This window comes from Vigna umbellata, chromosome 1 (assembly GCF_029865625.1).
Source record: "Vigna umbellata cultivar VRB3 chromosome 1, Vumbellata_1.0, whole genome shotgun sequence".
NCBI lineage: Eukaryota > Viridiplantae > Streptophyta > Magnoliopsida > Fabales > Fabaceae > Vigna > Vigna umbellata.
Genome location: NC_142165.1, coordinates 74,868,569 through 74,887,601, shown reverse-complemented (window position 1 = coordinate 74,887,601; position 19,033 = coordinate 74,868,569). Strand labels below are relative to the sequence as shown.

The 19,033-nt window shown below is 33.5% G+C and overlaps 3 protein-coding genes across 3 annotated transcripts; 2 read left to right on the top strand and 1 right to left on the bottom strand.

The window, feature by feature from the left end:
• Nucleotides 1-639: 639 nt before the first annotated feature.
• On the top strand, nt 640-7,107 carry LOC124843531 (ABC transporter C family member 4-like). Its single transcript, XM_088113212.1, has 11 exons — nt 640-2,914; nt 3,001-3,321; nt 3,668-3,754; nt 3,855-4,484; nt 4,602-4,766; nt 5,001-5,295; nt 5,534-5,748; nt 5,928-6,233; nt 6,316-6,379; nt 6,466-6,705; nt 6,832-7,107. Exons 1-11 carry the CDS (start codon nt 815-817, stop codon nt 6,930-6,932), a joined length of 4,524 nt encoding a protein of 1,507 aa, XP_087969338.1. The 5' UTR covers nt 640-814; the 3' UTR covers nt 6,933-7,107.
• A 1,237-nt stretch (nt 7,108-8,344) lies between these two features.
• Nucleotides 8,345-11,450, bottom strand: LOC148206299 (E3 ubiquitin-protein ligase NLA-like). The gene is made up of 6 exons (XM_088104209.1): nt 10,878-11,450; nt 10,406-10,650; nt 9,816-10,070; nt 9,277-9,414; nt 8,851-8,909; nt 8,345-8,702 (listed from the first exon to the last, which is right to left on the bottom strand). Exons 1-6 carry the CDS (start codon nt 11,047-11,049, stop codon nt 8,597-8,599), a joined length of 975 nt encoding a protein of 324 aa, XP_087960335.1. The 5' UTR covers nt 11,050-11,450; the 3' UTR covers nt 8,345-8,596.
• A 5,338-nt stretch (nt 11,451-16,788) lies between these two features.
• LOC148206298 (universal stress protein PHOS34-like) lies at nt 16,789-18,803 on the top strand. The gene is made up of 4 exons (XM_088104208.1): nt 16,789-17,195; nt 17,289-17,383; nt 17,980-18,101; nt 18,412-18,803. Exons 1-4 carry the CDS (start codon nt 17,012-17,014, stop codon nt 18,497-18,499), a joined length of 489 nt encoding a protein of 162 aa, XP_087960334.1. The 5' UTR covers nt 16,789-17,011; the 3' UTR covers nt 18,500-18,803.
• The last annotated feature ends 230 nt before the right edge of the window (nt 18,804-19,033 follow it).

The following is a 19,033-nucleotide window of genomic DNA, read 5'->3' as shown; positions in this document are numbered from 1 at the left end:
GACTCTACTCATAGTATACACAACTCTATTAAATCCAAATTAAAAAGTCTGTCACCAAATTTAACACTTTGAATTCAAACACGAAGATAAATTAAAAGATTAAGAAATTTTTTTTTAAAAAGTTGTCTGGTGGCTAAACAAGATAAAAATATTTAAAATATACTGAAATGTATTATATTATTTTTATTTTATTGTATAGTTTTGATCTCTTTTCTCATTTTCTAAATCAAAGTTACTTTAAAAAACTTTAGTTTTTATTTATTTATACTATACGTTACCTTTATCTGTCATAGCTACTACTAATTGGAAAATATATAACTGAAAAAGGAAAGACAAAAAGATAGCCCCGCATCTGTTACCTTAGCCAGCACAACGAAGAAGTACAGGAACTAGGAATTAATTAATTGATTACTATATTCGCCTAAGCGTGATGCACAAAAAGGGAAGGGAAGTAAGGTTCTGCTCTATATCTTCAAGACAAATACTGCAAATTTCACATACTTTTAATTTTTTAGCTGTAATAAGTCTCAATGGTTAGTAGCAATTAATAATTCATAATGCAAAATGCTAATAGAAATGGAAAACATTACTTGGTCTGATTCATTTTCCATATAAGTTATTTAATGTGCTATTATTTTACCAAGAAAAACTCCATCATTTTATAGTGCAATTTCGTGTGCATGGTTTTGCCATTGCAACACCTTACTATAACAATTCATTGATACCTCTGGTTCTGAGAAGTGCATGGAGTAACAGAGAGACTCAGAGAGCGAAAAGTTGAAGTTGAAGTTTCACCAGGTATACACACACAAGCATGTCCCTTGCATCTTCAACCCTCTTTTGTGCATTCCCTGTGAAACAAACCTCCGAGGACACGTTTGTCTCAACTATGCTTCAATGGCTGAGATATATTTTCCTCACACCTTGTACTCAAAGAGCTATATTGTCTTTCGTTGATGTCGTGCTCCTCGTGTTTCTCTTCGTGTTTGCTGCCACCAGGCTCTGGAAAAGGTCCACCTTCAATGGTGGCTCCAATACCGACCTCAGCAGACCATTCATCAGAAAGAACAGACCCGTTTTCTCAATAACTGTGCGGTTTAAGTTAACCATAACTGTAGTGGTTGTTTTGACTATACTCTACACGGTTGCTTCTGTTCTTACGTTTAGCAGTTCCGCCATGGCGCCGTGGAAGCAGGTTGACGAGGTGTTTTGGTTAGTCCAAGCCATAACACATGCTGTGCTTGCATTCTTCATCATCCACGAGAAAAGGTTTCAGGTCGTTGCACACCCTCTATCCGTTCGAGTTTATTGGATTGTATCTTTCTTTGTCATTTCTTTGTTCACTGTTTCTGCGGTTATACGTTTGGTCTCGGGGGACGTGGATGAAGCCTTCGGCTTCGGGGTGGACGAGGTGGTCTCTTTCATTTCGTTCCCGCTGTCGTTATTTCTTCTTTTTGTGGCGGTTAAAGGATCCACCGGCATTGTTTTGGCTACAGAAGAAACACGATCACTTGTGGATGGAAAAGCTAAGTTGCATGATGGTACTGAGAGAAAATCCGAGGTTACTGGTTTTGCTTCAGCTTCTCTATTATCCAAGGCTTTTTGGATTTGGATAAACCCCTTACTGAGTAAAGGGTACAAGTCCGTGCTGAAGATTGATGAGATTCCAACGCTTTCTCCGGAGCATAGAGCTGAGAGAATGTCATCCATTTTTGAATCTAAATGGCCTATTTCAAACGAGACATCAAAGCATCCTGTTAGAATGACTTTGCTTCGGTGCTTTTGGAAGGAGTTAGCCCTCAATGCCGTGCTTGCAATCATTAGGCTCTGTGTCATGTTTGTGGGGCCGATTCTGATACAAAGTTTTGTGGATTTCACATCAGGCAAGAGAAGCTCTGAATATGAAGGATACTATCTCGTGTTGATTCTTTTCGTTGCTAAGTTCATTGAAGTCATGGCTACTCATCATTTCAACTTCCAAGCTCAGAAGCTTGGGATGCTTATACGCTCCACTCTTATCTCCTCTTTGTATAGAAAGGGGTTAAAGCTATCATTCTCTTCTCGGAAGGAACATGGAGTTGGGACAATTGTGAATTACATGGCTGTGGATACCCAGCAACTCTCTGACATGATGCTCCAGTTACATGCTGTGTGGATGATGCCACTCCAAGTTGGTATTGGCTTGGTTCTGCTTTACAATTGTTTAGGTGCCTCAGTTATAGGCGCGTTTCTTGCTCTGCTCTGTGTTTTCATCTATTCTGTGATGGGCAACCAAAGAAACAACAAGTTCCAACAAAATCTGATGGTGAGCCGGGACTCCAAAATGAAAGCTGTGAATGAGATGCTTAGCTGCATGCGTGTGATCAAGTATCAGGCCTGGGAGGAACATTTCAATCAGAGAATTTTGGGTTTCCGTGAAACGGAGTATGGGTGGCTCTCCAAGCTGCTGTTCTCAATTTGTGGCACCACTGTTGTGTTGTGGAGCACACCGTTTTTGGCGTCAACTCTTACATTTGGAACGGCTATTTTGTTGGGAGTTCAACTTGATGCAGGCACAGTGTTCACTACAACAGCTGTGTTCAGGTTATTGCAGGAGCCTATTAGGACATTCCCACAGTCTATGATATCTCTTTCACAAGCAAGGATATCACTGGAGAGGTTAGACAGGTTCATGTTGAGCGGAGAATTGTCAAATGATTCAGTTGAGAGAGAGGACGGATCTGGTGGACAGACAGCCGTGGAAATCATACATGGAACTTTTAGTTGGGATGATGATAATACTCAGCAGGACTTGAAAAATATCAATTTGAAAATTAAAAAGGGTGAGCTTACAGCAATTGTTGGGACCGTAGGGTCAGGAAAGTCGTCCCTTCTTGCATCAATTCTTGGAGAGATGCACAAGATTTCTGGAAAGGTATGATTTCTAGTTCAAAATTTAGAACTTTTTTAAGGATGTTTACAGTTGAGTCTGACTATGTAATAATTTATTTTTGCACAAAGGTTCGGGTTTTTGGGAGTGTTGCTTATGTTGCACAGACATGTTGGATTCAAAATGGGACCATTGAAGAAAACATTCTCTTCGGTTTACCTATGGACAGAGAGAGGTATGTTGAAGTTATCAGGGTTTGCTGTTTGGAGAAAGATTTGGAAATGATGGATTATGGGGATCAGACAGAAATTGGAGAACGTGGTATCAACCTAAGCGGAGGCCAGAAGCAGCGTATACAACTTGCCAGGGCAGTGTATCAAGACTATGATGTATATCTTCTTGATGATGTTTTCAGTGCTGTTGATGCTCATACTGGTTCTGAAATATTTAAGGTGATTATTCCGAACATTAGAGTCCTACTCTGGATTACGTTTAGTGTAATTTTACTTATTTACTCATAACTAAATTGTATCAGGCTCAAGCATGTGCTAGTTTGTTGCTTAAACAATTTAACTAGTATTCAATGAATTGTTACATTAAGAAATTCTACACAGACCAGTTTGATATTGGTCTAACATTGGAGAGGGTTAAACTCAAAACTTTGTCTAGATTCTAACCCCTAAGCTTTTGGTGATATCCTACGATTTATCAAACAACTTTTCATTTCTACTTGAATGTTATTCCTTAGTTTAGGTGCAAAATCTGATTTTTAATGTTTGTGGAATGGCTTCAATACAGGAATGCGTGAGGGGAGCTCTAAGAGGCAAGACCACTATTCTTGTAACACATCAAGTAGATTTCTTACGTAATGTGGATCGTATATTAGTAAGTTTCTTTTCCTCACGCTATTATGCTTCTTCATTTGTTCTATTCTTCGTATTGATTTGGGGAGTAATTCAAATACCTTTGTATCTGTTTGGTAAAGGTGACGAGGGACGGTAAGATAGTTGAATCAGGGAAATATGATGATCTATTAGAGTCTGGAATGGATTTTAAAGCTCTCGTCGTTGCGCATGAGAGCTCCATGCAATTAGTGGAGCACAGTATGGTCATGCCAGGTGAAAATCTGAACAGACCAACGATGGCTCTAGAGACAGCTTCAATTAACAGGGGAACCAATGGTGAAAACAATTCTATTGATAAGCCTAAGTGTGGCAAGAAAAGCTCTAAACTCGTCCAAGAAGAGGAGAGAGCAACTGGAAAAGTGAGCTTACGTATGTATAAACTCTATTGCACTGAGGCGTTTGGGTGGTGGGGCATTACAATTGTATTGGTCCTGTCTTTGTTATGGCAAGTGTCTTTGATGGCAAGTGATTATTGGTTGGCATATGAAACCTCAGAAGAACGTGCTAAATTGTTTAACCCTTCTCTGTTCATCTACGTCTATGCAATTATTGCTGTTGTTTCCAGTGTTTTGTTAGTGGCAAGATCCTACTTCTTTACTCTCATGGGGCTAAGGACAGCACAATTATTCTTCACACAAATTCTTCATAGCATCTTGCATGCGCCCATGTCTTTCTTTGACACCACACCATCTGGAAGAATTCTAAGTAGGGTAAGAACTTAGTGCCAAGTATGCCGTGAGGAACATCTTCATCAATATAAACTTTTACATTTCATATGTTAATCACACTCTTATGATGACTTATTTTTCTTTTTTTAACTTCTGCAGGCATCCACTGATCAAGCCAATCTTGATGTCCTTCTACCCTTATATATGGGAGCTATTATAATCATGCACTTATCGATGCTCGGCATCTTCATCATAACCTGTCAAAATTCTTGGCCAACGCTGATTTTGATAATTCCTCTTGTCTGGTTAAATATGTGGTACCGGGTATGATTTTTATTACCCTAATGCTCTAATGCTTTGCCTTTATTAGGTTGCAAATGTGTAAAACTGAAAATGCATTCCATCTTGTAATATGAATTTGTGGATTTTTACTATAGCTTCCACCGTTTTAAAGTTATTTACAGAGTTTTCGGTTCAATGTACAGACAATAAACGATTCCTGTGTTTGCAATTGAATTCATCTTGTGTACTTTATGTAAACGATTCATGTGTTTTCAGGGTTACTATCTTGCATCATCTCGGGAATTTACTCGCATGGATTCAATCACCAAAGCCCCAGTTATTCATCACTTCTCTGAAAGCATTGCAGGGGTCATGACAATCCGTTCATTCAGAAAGCAAAAGATATTCTGTGATGAAAATCTGAAACGGGTGAATGGTAATTTGAGAATAGATTTCCACAACTATAGTTGTAATGAGTGGTTGGGATTTCGCTTAGAATTGATTGGAAGCTTTGTCTTTTGCATTTCTGCCATGTTCATGATCATCTTACCCAGCAGTATCATAAAGCCAGGTAAATTGACACCAAAGAAACTCTAAAACTATTGTCTATTTATGTTAATTTCACTCTCTGATCACAACGATACTTCTTTAAATTGCGTACTTCTTACGATTGTGTCTATTTTCTGCATACACATCAGCTTAAATAATAGTACCTCGTACTCTTGCATTGCATGCGCCCATGCCGCGTATACTATATATGTCAACCAAAATTTTATTATAAACTGATTGGGTTGTTCTTCTTGATGTAGAAAATGTCGGTTTATCTCTCTCTTATGGGTTGTCCTTAAACACTGTCTTGTTCTGGGCTGTATACATGAGTTGTTTCATCGAAAACAAGATGGTGTCTGTTGAGAGGATAAAGCAGTTTACAAATATTCCATCGGAACCAGCATGGAATATCAAGGATCACCTACCTCCTTCAAATTGGCCCGGTCAAGGCAATGTAGATATCAGAGACTTGCAGGTAACTTGAGTATGAAGAAATTGATTGTTTTACATATGAAAGCACATCTTTTGAAAAATAATTCATTGATTTTTATTGCTTTAAGCTACTAACCCGAGCATTGTTTCTAATTTTGAGCTTTCCATTACTAATTTGCATTGTGCAACACTATCATGATGACTCGAGCTTCTGGTGAACAGGTCAGATATCGTCCAAATACTCCTCTGGTGCTCAAAGGCATTACTTTAAGCATTACCGGAGGTGAAAAAGTTGGTGTTGTGGGTCGAACTGGGAGTGGAAAGTCAACTTTAATTCAAGTATTATTTAGGCTGGTGGAACCTTCGGGAGGGAAAATAGTGGTTGATGGTATTGACATATCCATCTTGGGACTTCACGATCTTAGATCACGGTTTGGCATCATTCCTCAGGAGCCTGTGCTTTTTGAAGGAACTGTCAGAAGCAACATTGATCCAATTGGACAACATACAGATGAAGAAATATGGAAGGTAAGTACCGAACCAATTGAAATCTGTCAACTTTTCTGCTGAAGATTTTGAATCCATCAGTCTAATAACTCTGTTGTGGTAGAGCTTGGAGCGTTGTCAGCTAAAAGATGTTGTTGCCGCTAAGCCGGAAAAGCTTGACTCTTCAGGTAGAGAGAGATTTTCCTGATTGATTTGGGTTGTTTAGTTTTCTTAGTTTTTGTACTAATGAGAAAGTTGTGTTTGAACAATGAAGTGGTGGAAAACGGAGAGAACTGGAGTGTGGGGCAAAGACAGTTGCTTTGTCTAGGGCGTGTTATACTTAAGAAAAGCCGACTTTTGTTTATGGATGAGGCAACAGCTTCTGTTGATTCTCAAACTGATGGTGTTATTCAGAAGATCATAAGAGAGGAGTTTGCAGTATGCACCATCATCAGCATTGCTCACAGAATACCCACAGTCATGGACTGTAACAGAGTTTTAGTTGTAGACGCAGGTATATCTATATCTATATCTATATATTCTATTACTCTGTTTGCATTGCATTGGATTGCTCACCGAATGATCCTTGTGCTTTTCCATATAGTAGCCTGAATTTGTCGTTGTTGTTGTGTTTGTTTAGGGCGAGCGAAAGAATTTGATAAACCGTCCAATTTGCTTCAGAGAGAATCTCTGTTTGGGGCATTAGTTCAAGAATATGCCAACCGATCCAGTGGACTATAAGAAATTAAGAATCTCTGGTGCTTCTCCTTTGCATGGCTGCCTCCAGCAGCCATATATCAGTGACAAATAAAACATGGTCTTCCTCTTATTTTGTTCGATGTAGGATTATCCATGCATAGGAAATGATCATGACAATGAATGTCAGAAAATTGATGTGTTGAGTGGGTTCAATATTCCAATAATGTTATATATTTTTAATGAAGCATTTATGAATCACCTTTACTTCTGAGCACACAAAAACACTTATCATTTCTTACTGACATTTTTTTGTTTCATCTCATCAAATCACCTATAATTAGGGTTGTTCATAGTTTATAGGTTAGAAGAAAAAATCAATCTGAACTAAACCAAACTATATAACGTAAGACAGATGAAATAAACCAGTCATTGCTAAACTGTTTTTAAGTTTGGTTAATCATTTTTCTATTAAAAAAAATAATGAATTATTTTAGTTGTAAAACTATGTTTTCTTTAAACTAATACAAAACTGGATATTAATATATTTTAATAACAAAATGATTTATTCTCTTAACAAAACTATTATAGTTATTGAACTATACTTTTTTTGTCGAAGCAAATATTATTAAGCACGAAATTAATATCTCAATAAATATTTTTTTCCTAACATAGTAGATGCTGAAAAATAAAATAAAATAAAAAGTAAAAGATAACAAAGATAAAGTGTTTGGATCAATAGTGTATTGAAAGCTAATGAAAACTTAACTGAAAAATAAAAAAGTAAATGGGTTTATATATATATATATATATATATATATACTCACATATATTATTTTTTAGATTTAGATTAAGACGCCATTAATTTTACATTATAAGAATGATTGATTTATATTTGATATCAATTGAGATTTTTTTATTGTTATTTATAAGAGTTTTTTAAATAATTATTTTTTTATTACCCTAAATTAGTAATATTTTCTCAATTAATCTCGAAAAGATTATTTTTTAATTGTATAAACTTTTAATCCACATTAACTAGTATTGTTTTTGTGCCAACCTCAACTAGAAAAAGTTGTCTTCCAACATCAATTAAAAAGTAAAAAAAATAAAAATAATAGTCAACAAATAAAATCCATGTCGGCCAAAATAGTTAGTCAAATCATAACTTCCACTAAAATTAACTAAAAAAATTCATTAATACGAATTTTAAAAATTATTAACAATTTTTTTATATTTAAATATATTTTAGTGAAAATTGAAATATTCTATCCTAATAAAAAAGGTAAAATTCAATAGATTTGATTTGTCTCGTTGAAACAAAATATATAAAAGAAAAAAAATTAATGAGATGAATTCAAAATTTAATATTCTTAATATCTAGAAGATGATGAAATTCCAATGTAGAGGTGTATATCTTTAAGGAGATCCACAATATTTTTCGATCAAGAGCAACATGGTAAAAATATAAATATTCTATATCCATTTTCAAAGTCAGATAAATACATACAATGAACACCACTATATATACGTCAGGCAAGAAGTAAAAACATTGCCACCACCAACAAATTTATGCACAGTTTAAAGGCGGCTTCACCTTATTCACAATGTTACATGCATAACAACAATCAAACATGCATACTTTAATTTCAGACTAAAACAACAAACCTTATACTCTACAAAGAAGTTATGAAAATTCTGTGTTCAACTTAGACACCTACGAATGCCCTACACTGTGAATCCCAGTGTTCCTTTATTTGCTTAATCCTCTCCACCCTCTCAGTCTCAAGCCTCTGCTCCCAGTATTCCTGACAGCTGCAAAAGGATTCAAATCAGTGATGTTTGTTTAAGGATTTAGCAGAAACAAGATGATATAAAAACATGTTCTAATAACATCCATCTTTCTTTACCAGTTACTTCCCCTGGTTTTATGCCCCCAAATAATGGGATATGTAGGATTTACCTTCTGCCTAACAGAATATTCAGTTCTTCCAAGTGAACAGCACCTTCATATACAGAGTCCTGCGATAAACAATAGTAGAACTGAGTGTAAGTAGTCAAGAATAGACATAAAATGACTTAGGTAGCCAATTCCTAAGAGCCATATAGTTGTTCAGAACTACGGTAACTTGAGTTTAGTTTAGCCTATTGGAAGATCTGAATATTAGACTGTAAAACTGGTTTTAGTGCTTGAACTCTAGCAAGTTTCACATAAAATATGCTGTTCAAAGTTAACATCAAATAAAGCTTTAGAGCTTGATCCTGATTTCATCGTAAGTTATTCACATGATTTATAGACATCTTTTTAGTGAAGTTATGGAATCAATTAAAATGAAAAATTTCCCTTGTTTTACACTCCCGTTACAGTAATGAAGTTGTAGGAGCTTACCTCGCGGCATAGAGGACATTTCTTTCTAGAATCTGCAGACTTAAGTCCGTCAACAATAGATACTGATGCAGCCGAGCAAGCACAGATATAGCAGAATATGTGGCCACAAGTCAGAGAAACTGGATCAAACACTGTGTCCTGTAACAAGAGCCAGGATGAACATCGTCAGTGGATAAGTGAAGAATAATCTAGGAAAATGCTTGTCCAAATCCAATGGGAAACATAATGTTTCACTTGGAGAATCTAAACCGAATTGTCAATTTACTCCATGTCTTTCTGATGTTGCGTTTTGTATTAGGGAAAGTGAAAATCACTGATTTATGAGATAGATGAAACCATAAACAAATAAAATAGTTGAAGGATAAGCATTCAGTGTTTTGGAAGCAACAGAATTTGACTACAATTTAAAATTCCAATTTATGATATTTAACTTTACTAGACCTTTCTTGCATGCGTACAACAGTAATATTCAAATACAAAACAAATGATACATTAAATTTGAAGCAAACTCATCCAATGACTGATAATAAGAAACTTACCAAGCATATAGAACAAGTCAAGTCAACATCCAATTTGATAGAATCAAAGAGCTCACAAGTAAGGGAGGGCTTCCCATCCTTAATTGTGAGAGAACATCCATCGAACAGAGCATGTGCCTTCCTTGACTTGACCTTAGTTTCCCTTAAATTGATGTGGAAGGCCATAAGCTCACAAAGCCAGGGACTCTGAAGAATCTCCTTGTGCATACTCTGGACCTGCGACTTGAATAATTGCCCTTGCTTCGAATAATGAATCTGCAGTGACAGTAGTAGAAGAAATAACACACAACAAACACTCATAAATTTTCACCAAGATGACATAAACTAACCTTTACCAATCTACCATACAAAACGGATATTTACAAACTCAAATTAGATTACTTAATTTTGAAATTTCTATTCAATCAGAATCAGAGATTTTTTTTCCATAATAATCAGACCTTTAGACCCCTTTATTTACTAACTCCCCAATTCTGATAGGAACAGAACTACTCCAACTCCAAAACCCCAAAAGCACCTAATAAACCATATCTACGTTTGGTCCTTGTTAAAACTTACTTGTTCGGGGGAAACAGAAAATATAAGCATACCTTATCATATTTCTTGAGTATTTTTCTAATTGCAATGGCATTTATGAGTGCATAAGTGACAAGATCTTTGCCTTCTTGAACCAGAGCAGTATGGTTTCCTTGCAATCTGCCTTTGATCCAGAAAAAGTACTTTCTGAAGCCAGAAGCGAGATGCAGCTCCAACAATTTCTGCGCACGCTGATTAAAACACCCCACTACATCTGACATTTCATTCAGAAGGGAAGGGAAGAAGGTTCCATCGCACACTGAATACTTATATCAAGTTAGCCACATGACAGATACAAGAAAATGAATACATCATGCAATCAAAGTTAAAATATAAGGAAATTGGTTAATAGGGTAGAAAAACAGATAAAAGAGCCGTTTTTGTTCTCCCTCAATCATTCCCCTCTATATCCGGTTGATTGCATTCTGTAAGAGGTAAAAATCGAAACTTCGAAACATAAGGAAATAGGAAAAAGAAATCGATAACCTGGGCATTGGTCAGGGCAGGTTTTGGCGGCAAGGGGTGCATTAAGGGGTTTCTGAGATGGAGAGTTTTTCCTGCACCTCTTCAAGATTTTCTTGAGCTTCTTGAATCCTACGCCTGGAAGCTTCTTCTCCTGGCCTTGCATGTATTCCTGGTATTTTTTGCAGAACTTCATGTTTTTCAGTAAAGAACAAACGACAACACAAAGTGAAGGGGGTTTGAGAAAGAATGTGACTAGGTTTAAGGTTTAGGAAGAGTTATGATCGAAATTTGGTTTTTGTTTGCGGCATCTCTCTCCTCACTATATATATCTGAACACTTCCTCTCGCAGTTTGACGTGTGAAAATTAATCTGAGAAAACACACCGGTGAAAAAGTCAAATATCAGATTATGCTCTCCCCATTAATGCGTAATTATCATAAACCAAGCCTAAACGAGAGATTTAAGGACTCTAAAATATAAATATATTTTAAAGCAGTTAGTTATTCTGCGAAAGTCAAAACATGATAATGATGATGTTCAAACAACGCATGAACAGGAAGTGATCGATACGAATCTTTATAAGAAATCTTGCTACAAAAATGTAACCTTTCTACAAACAAAGACTACATACACCTTCACACCACAAAATCAAACGCAGTGGTGTGGGTTTGAAAGACTCTCCAACACCACTTTTACGTGATCAGAAAAAGAAAAAGGAAAAAGGGTGACCTACGTTACACTTTTTGTGTGTAACAGCGAACACCGTTTACGTTGCGTCTACGACACAATGTGGTCCCCGGCAAAACCCTTCTGATCTTCTTCTGCAATAGTTGTCAACTTTGCCTTCAACAGAAGATGTATGACCTCGTATCTTTTAACACGTAGGATACTAGATTTTATGCACACTTAATATTTCAATTATATATTTTCAATTTGTATTTTTAAAATACATTTAGAAAATTATTTAATTTTTATAATGTATTAACATAATAACATTAAAAATAATTGATTAAAAATATATCTGTAACAATTATCTATAACAATTATTTGCCCATAACTACATCAATGTTGTCTCGATTTAATTTTAATTAATGTAGTCAATGTAATTATTTATTTCTCATAAAGTTTGTTTATTTTTTGTAAGGAATAATAATATGTTGTTTATCTTTTTACTTAATTATAAAAATTGAAATTAAAGTTTTTCTCTTGGAGACTATCCTTATACGACTAGATATATTAGTTAAAACATTTTTATTTTAAAGAAATAATTCTTAAATGAATTTCAAAAATATTATTTAATGTTAGACAATGATAAAAATTTGATTGACATGTTAGTCCGCTTTATTCCATCTGACTAGTTTGCCAAAGATGGATCCGAGCAGGTTGGCTTGCTTGCTGATTTAAAATATTAACTTTACTATTATGTTATGTTATTTTAAGAATGATAAAGTATTATAATTAAAATTATTAACACTTATAAATTATATTTTAATTATTGATTATAATAGAATAATTTAAAATTTAAATGTAATTGTTATAATTTGTTCAATTAGAATAATTAATTAATTAAAAATTAAAAAGTATTTCTATAATTAAATATATTTAAAAACTATTTATGAAATTAATTATGTTTCTATGTAAATAGAAAATTTTCAAACAAAATTTCTAATCCATTACCAACTCGACCCCTTTTATCTTAGTCACAGTTTTGGTGTTTATATATATTTTTGCTTATGTGCTGGAGATTATTGGTTGACATATTTTCATTTTAAAAAGTCTGTAATATATAATTGTAAAATTTAAAACGGTTTTTTTTCTTTCTAAAATGATACATACCCTGTTCAGATTTATTTTGTTGACAAGACTAGGTATATATAGTTGTTAATATTATTTTTTAAAATAAATAAAGTTTAAAAATCTTTATTGCTGTACAAATTTCAAATTTTTATATTTTACTTAAGGTTGAGAAATTTATTTTGTTATCTTATTAAATTTTGGGGATTTAAAATTGTTAGTTTCAATCTTCTAACTATTTTTCATTTTTAAAAACAGCTATTCGTTAGTTATTTAAATGAAAATGAAAAATACAGATTAAAACTAAGTCTTCTGCATTTGATTTTGTATATTTAACGAAAGAACTTTCCCATTCATTCTTCTTGAACTAAATTTGCCTCCATCTATTTACGATAACTTCTATATAGTCCACATTTTGTCTATGGTATTAAAAGGATCTTTCATTTTACCTAATTTAAAAAACAAAAATGAAAACGATACTCCTAAACACATACTAATAAAAAGTAGAGAGAATTTTTCTAAAGTAATTTAAATATAGAAGAAAATACAGAGTGTACATAGAAGTCAAATTTAAATAGACAATTTGAAATTTATATACATACAAATTCACTTATGTTTTTCCATGCACAGCACACAGAAAAAAAAAATGGACAATGGTTTTCGATTGAACACATAGATCTCTATAATCTATTGATTATGATGATGATATCATACTAGGTATCAAATCATTCTTATTATGATCTTTTGTGTGCATATTTTTATGTATTTTAAATGGATGGCTGTGGTTTTCTGAAGCCAAAATGGACAATAAATCATTGTCTTTTGACGATTTGAGGACAGTAAGTGGAAGATCACTAATAAATGTTCACCACTATCCCATAGAAAATAAAACGTTCAAAACCTTTTAAAAATTAATTAAGTACATAATTATTCACTAAGATATAGTAATTGATGTTTGAATAACCAGTGATTTAGATTTAGGATCTGAGTTTCGAAATTAATTTTTCTCCTTTATAACTTGAAATTTTCGGTTATATGATTTGCTATTGGGTGATTCTATACAAACATTTTCTCCTTTACACAAACACTTTGAGTTTTATAATAATTAGATAAAATTTTGACAGATAAAGAATTAATAAATATTGCATGAATTTATATGAAGAATTAAAAACCTTGTATTTGTCAGTTATTCATGGAATAATTCAACAACAGAGATAATATAGTTTAGTTCAATGAGGACATAAATTATTTTTGATTGGGTTATATAAAGTATCTTTGACATTGTTATCAGTAATTCCAACTGCAACAACCCACTTTTGGAAAGTGACAATCTTTTTTTGAGTCAAATAGAAGCCATAGATTTCGTAGATTGTGTGTTAAAGCCGTCCTTAAAATTAATTAATTGCCTCTCTCATTTGGTTGTGCCTGCTTCAATAATTTATATAGAAAAATAGTTGGTTCTAATGCGAGACAATTTACTGGATTAAGTACATTTTTAGTTATACGTGAAATTATAATTTTTATAAAATTCACCCATATACTTTAGTAATATATAATTTTTATTTTTTTTAAGTTTGTACATGTAACCGATACATGACTAATACATGTAATTTAAAAAATATAACATTTTTGCCTGTGAGTATATTCTTAAATATGAATATCAGATACATAAAAAAAATTAATGTTAGTTACGTTTGTTGTAATAAATTAGAAAAGCAGTAATATTTTTGCGTGTAAAATTTGGAATTTTGTAAGAAAAAGTTATTTAAATTTAGATGAATTTACACTTAAATTTTGTGAATATTTTTTATTAAAATGCGTATTTTGTTGAGTTAAATAGATTTTGTTATAGGGTGTTACTTCTTCCACCACCACATTTTCTCCTTCCACCTCCCCAATTTTATTACATATTTTTTGAATTACAAAACTAACCTTTTATAATTACACAAATAACTTTTTTATTTTTTAATCCTAATTATTTACTTTAACCCTAAAATCTATCTTTCTACCCCTTCTCACCCACCTCTCAACCCTCTCAGATTCTCACCCAAACTCCATCACATTCGTTTCTCATCTTCCATTTTTCCTCACAAGGTTACTGATGATATTTTTAATTTCTCATCTTCCATTTTTCCTCACAAGGTTAGTGATGATATTTTTAATTTTTTTAAATGCAATGCATATATCTCTGTGCTGTGTTTTGTGTTGTCCTCTGCGTTTTTTTCTGTGTGCGTGTGTTAAGAGAAAGGAAGAAGATAACCAGGCCAAAAACGGATGTCGGGTATCCGTTTGGATCTGAAACGGATGTCGATATCCGTCGACGGATGTTGACATCCGTTTTCCCTTAAACGGATGTTAACATCTGTTGACGGATGCTCACATCCGTTTAAAGATTATACAGTTTATATTTTAGGGTTTTATTACGCACCTTCGCGCCTCTGAACCTCTCACGGCTTTTGAACCAGCACCTTGAAGCACCACCACACTCACGGCTTAAGATGAATTGTTTTCCCCACTTTCAATCTTACTAAACACAAAGTCCACCACACTCTCACGTCAGAATTCTATAAAAGAGAAGAAGAAATGGAACATGAGAGACAACCCGAGGGTAGTGGAATGTAAGAGACAACCTGGGAAAAATAATAAAGAGAAAGAGAAAAGAATGATAAAGAGAATGAATGTGCACGTGAGATTTTAAATAATATTAACCCTAAAATTTTAATAAAGGTAAACTAGGAATGAAAAAATAAATAAAAAAAGGTAAAAAGAGAATGGAGTGGTGGAGGAAGCAAGTTGTGGTGGTGGAGGGAGTAACACCCAACAACATACTCTTGCAGCTAAATTAGAAGGTCATGAAAGATGGGCCTCTAGTTCAATTCAGTCCAACTGATGGTCTTGTGTGGCCCACTAGATGATAACGATCTTAAATCAATCCAAACTATTTTAAGAAAGTATTTTTTTAACGCCAGTCTTTTTATTAGTGAGTGAATTTTGAGAATAAAGAGATAATAATAATCACCTCTATTTTAATTATTCTCTTTTAATTTTATAGTTTTCAATCAATTTCAAGCGGTAAAAAGGTCAAGAAGTCCTCCCCTAAAAAAATATTAAAATGTATTAATATGTAATTATTCATTGATAAAAAAAATCATAATAAACCAAAGAAGAATCAATTACCAATCAAAACTTTTAAAATCTTTTTCTTCAAACATGTTTCAAAATATAAATAATCTACATAAATTCATTATAAATAAAAGTTCGCATTCTTAAAAAAATTTAAAGACTACTTACATATTTTATTTAAACTTTTTCTAAAATATCAAAAGTCAAAACCAAGACAATCTCTATTATGTAGTATCAACCTTTCTCTTTAACTAATTAGCATTATGAAAATTATCATAACATTCATAAATGAAACTAACATATCTTTCAATATTGAAAATTTTCAACACTAAATAATTAAAAACATTATTACTCATATATTTTTATATTTATTCTCAATAATACATACTAATTCTTTAATTAAAAATAACATAAGTATTTTCTTTTTACAAATACAAAAGTTGATTCTTTTTACCATCAAAATACTCCAAAAAAAATGTGAGTTATGAAGTGGTGTACGTAGTGTTAAAAAAATATTTAAACAAAAAACCATAGCCTTAGATGCTCTAGTCGAACCTTTCTTTTGTAAAGTGAACAAGAAACATTGATATTTACCTAACAAGAATATATATTTTTCTCTTGTATTATAACAAAATGAATTTACATTGTTGAGAAAAGAAAATATAGTTCACATACAAAGAAAGGCATATCTTTATCTAACGAATATTTTAATCGATGTGTTCATCGATTGATCTCTCCCGAAATTCCAGAATCCTTTCTTTTTTTCATTTATAATGAAAAGATTTGACATATACCTAATCCGTTAAGAAAGACATGTACCAAACGTAGGTCCATATGAAAAAAGAGCATTTTTTTTTGAAAGAAAAAAAGGTTGATAACAAAGAATATTTAGCAGAAACGTAGTAAAATTTAGATTTGTTAGTGTCCTCGGAAAATGGATGCTTGTTTCTTGGCAGGAATGATGGAGTTATGACCCATTCGGAGGAAAAGTTACGTGGTTGGTTTAGGTTAAAAACGGTGGAGTGCGCAGTTTGATTTACCTAGGAGTGAATTCTAGAATGATGTAGAGCACAACAGCATCCCGAATAGTACGATGCTGTTATCTTTTCGCCCACGAACTCGATTCAAATCTTCCTCTACTTCTGCGCTTCTTTCCAATGTGAATAAATTCATACACATACCAGCCCAGCGCCACATGCTTTATTGCAAACTGCAACTGTTGCTGTAACTGCATTTCCATGGCGACCACTGAGTCCGAGAAGCAGGTGATTGTGGTTGGAATCGACGACAGTGATTTCAGCACCAACGCTCTCCTGTGGACTCTCGATCACTTGCTATCGCCAACCCTTAATCATAACTTCAAGCTCCTTCTTGTTTATGCCAGGCCTTCTGTCTCCGCTTCGGTTGGTTTTGTTGGCCCTGGTACCAGATTAATTCCAATGATGCTCCTGTTCCTGTTCCTTTCAGATATAGTATCCATTATACGACTTTTAACTACATCCTAATGTTTTGCAGGAGCCTCTGAGGTTTTGCCTATTGTCGAAGCGGATTTGAGAAGAATAGCTGCCAAAGTCACTGAAAATGCCAAAGATCTATGTCACAAGAAATCCGTATGATAAACAATTCTGTGCTATCACTTTCTATTTCCAAACTTTGCTTATTTTTAAGCCTTCGCACGTATTTGTATATATGCATGCATATTGTTTGAAATATTGTAGCAAAGTTTAACCCATATATGATTGCTGGTTTATGTATTCTTGGACTGCATCTCATGGTTGATTAGTTTTACTTAATGGCTTCAATTATTTAACGAGTCATCAGTTTTAGTACTATGATATTCCATCTCTGAAAGACACTCGATATATATTTTTTATTTTTGTTCTTTTATCACATCAGATATATTATAATTTTCTTTTCTATCTTTTCTCACTAAGTGCAGATGAACATGAAACATTTTCTTTAGTTTTATCAAATAGATTCCATGCGAGTTTAGTCTTGTCGGATATAAAGAGGTAATGAAATAAAAAGAAAAGCAAGTTAAAATTGCCTAATAGTGCAGTGAAGATTTGCCTTTATAATTACAGATAAGACAGGATGATGCTGTATAATTTCACTTCATTTTTTTGGTTGAAGAACATGAAAATGGTATATATCATGTGTGGGTGGGTATACCTTTGCAATTGTTATCTGATGGCTAAGTCAACAGGTAAATGACGTATCAGTGGACGTGATGGAAGGTGATCCTAGGATTGTTCTTTGCGATGCTGTGGAAAAGCACCATGCTTCAATGTTGGTTGTGGGTAGTCATGGTTATGGTGCTCTAAAAAGGTACATTTTGATCCCAGATACTAGTATGACAATTTTTCCTTTTCTCTGAAATGTGTGAATGAGGGTAAGATATAATACAATATGCTAAATGGTGTTCGTTCTCAAATGCACCAATTTGCTAACAAAATGAGTGATGTATTTGTTACCAAATAGCAGACCTTAAATCCATGAGTGATGTATTTGTTTTTTTCCAGCAGAAGCCAGCTTGAAAATTTTGTCTTTTGTATTTGCTTTTTCACACATTAGTAGTGTAGAAGGTCACGTGTGTTTACGGTTCAAAATATCTTTCTGATTGGTTTTAACTTTGCAGGGCTGTTTTGGGCAGTGTAAGTGACTATTGTGCTCATCATGCACACTGCACTGTCATGATCGTGAAGAAGCCAAAGCACAAACACTGATATCTTTGTCTGCACGACAATCAAATACCACTACATCAATTATCAAAAGGCAAAATAAATGTTTGCAATATATCATAATATTTTTTCTTCATGAATAGCAGACTTTAAATTTGAGCTTTTAGGTTCATTTTACTTTAGTTAGAAGCGACAAATAATGTATGTAACACAATGTTTTTTCCTCTTCCCAGTGGTGCTTGATTTATCTTGTTCAAGAGCAGTTTGTTCATATTACTGTTGTGTGTATCGATATATAAATCGTGAAAAGTTGTGATTCATCACATCAAATAGACTTGTTTTTCTGGTATATGGTTTATGAACAGTGTCAATTGACAATAATTAATGGTCATGGTTTTGTGGATAAACATAGAAGATTTGTTTTTCTTCTTATTATTAGCAATATAGAAGAAACAATGAAAGAATAACATGGGCACTTGATATTGTTAGAAAGTTTTGAAGGATAAGGTTCTGAATTGCTGAGTTTCATTGTTATTAATTGTGATTTTTGTGTTAGAATATACACTTTTGGAGATTTAT

Excerpts from the sequence above, each read along its gene's own strand:
- LOC148206299 (XM_088104209.1), bottom strand. The coding sequence starts at position 11,049 with ATGAAGTTCTGCAAAAAATACCAGGAATACATGCAAGGCCAGGAGAAG. Across the intron at positions 10,651-10,877 it reads CTGCCCTGACCAATGCCCAG|TGTGCGATGGAACCTTCTTC; the intron begins GTTATCGATTTC and ends ATAAGTATTCAG. Across the intron at positions 10,071-10,405 it reads TACTCAAGAAATATGATAAG|ATTCATTATTCGAAGCAAGG; the intron begins GTATGCTTATAT and ends CTGTCACTGCAG.
- LOC124843531 (XM_088113212.1), top strand. The coding sequence starts at position 815 with ATGTCCCTTGCATCTTCAACCCTCTTTTGTGCATTCCCTGTGAAACAA. Across the intron at positions 5,749-5,927 it reads TAGATATCAGAGACTTGCAG|GTCAGATATCGTCCAAATAC; the intron begins GTAACTTGAGTA and ends TCTGGTGAACAG. Across the intron at positions 6,234-6,315 it reads CAGATGAAGAAATATGGAAG|AGCTTGGAGCGTTGTCAGCT; the intron begins GTAAGTACCGAA and ends CTGTTGTGGTAG.
- LOC148206298 (XM_088104208.1), top strand. The coding sequence starts at position 17,012 with ATGGCGACCACTGAGTCCGAGAAGCAGGTGATTGTGGTTGGAATCGAC. Across the intron at positions 17,196-17,288 it reads GGTTGGTTTTGTTGGCCCTG|GAGCCTCTGAGGTTTTGCCT; the intron begins GTACCAGATTAA and ends AATGTTTTGCAG. Across the intron at positions 17,384-17,979 it reads ATCTATGTCACAAGAAATCC|GTAAATGACGTATCAGTGGA; the intron begins GTATGATAAACA and ends CTAAGTCAACAG.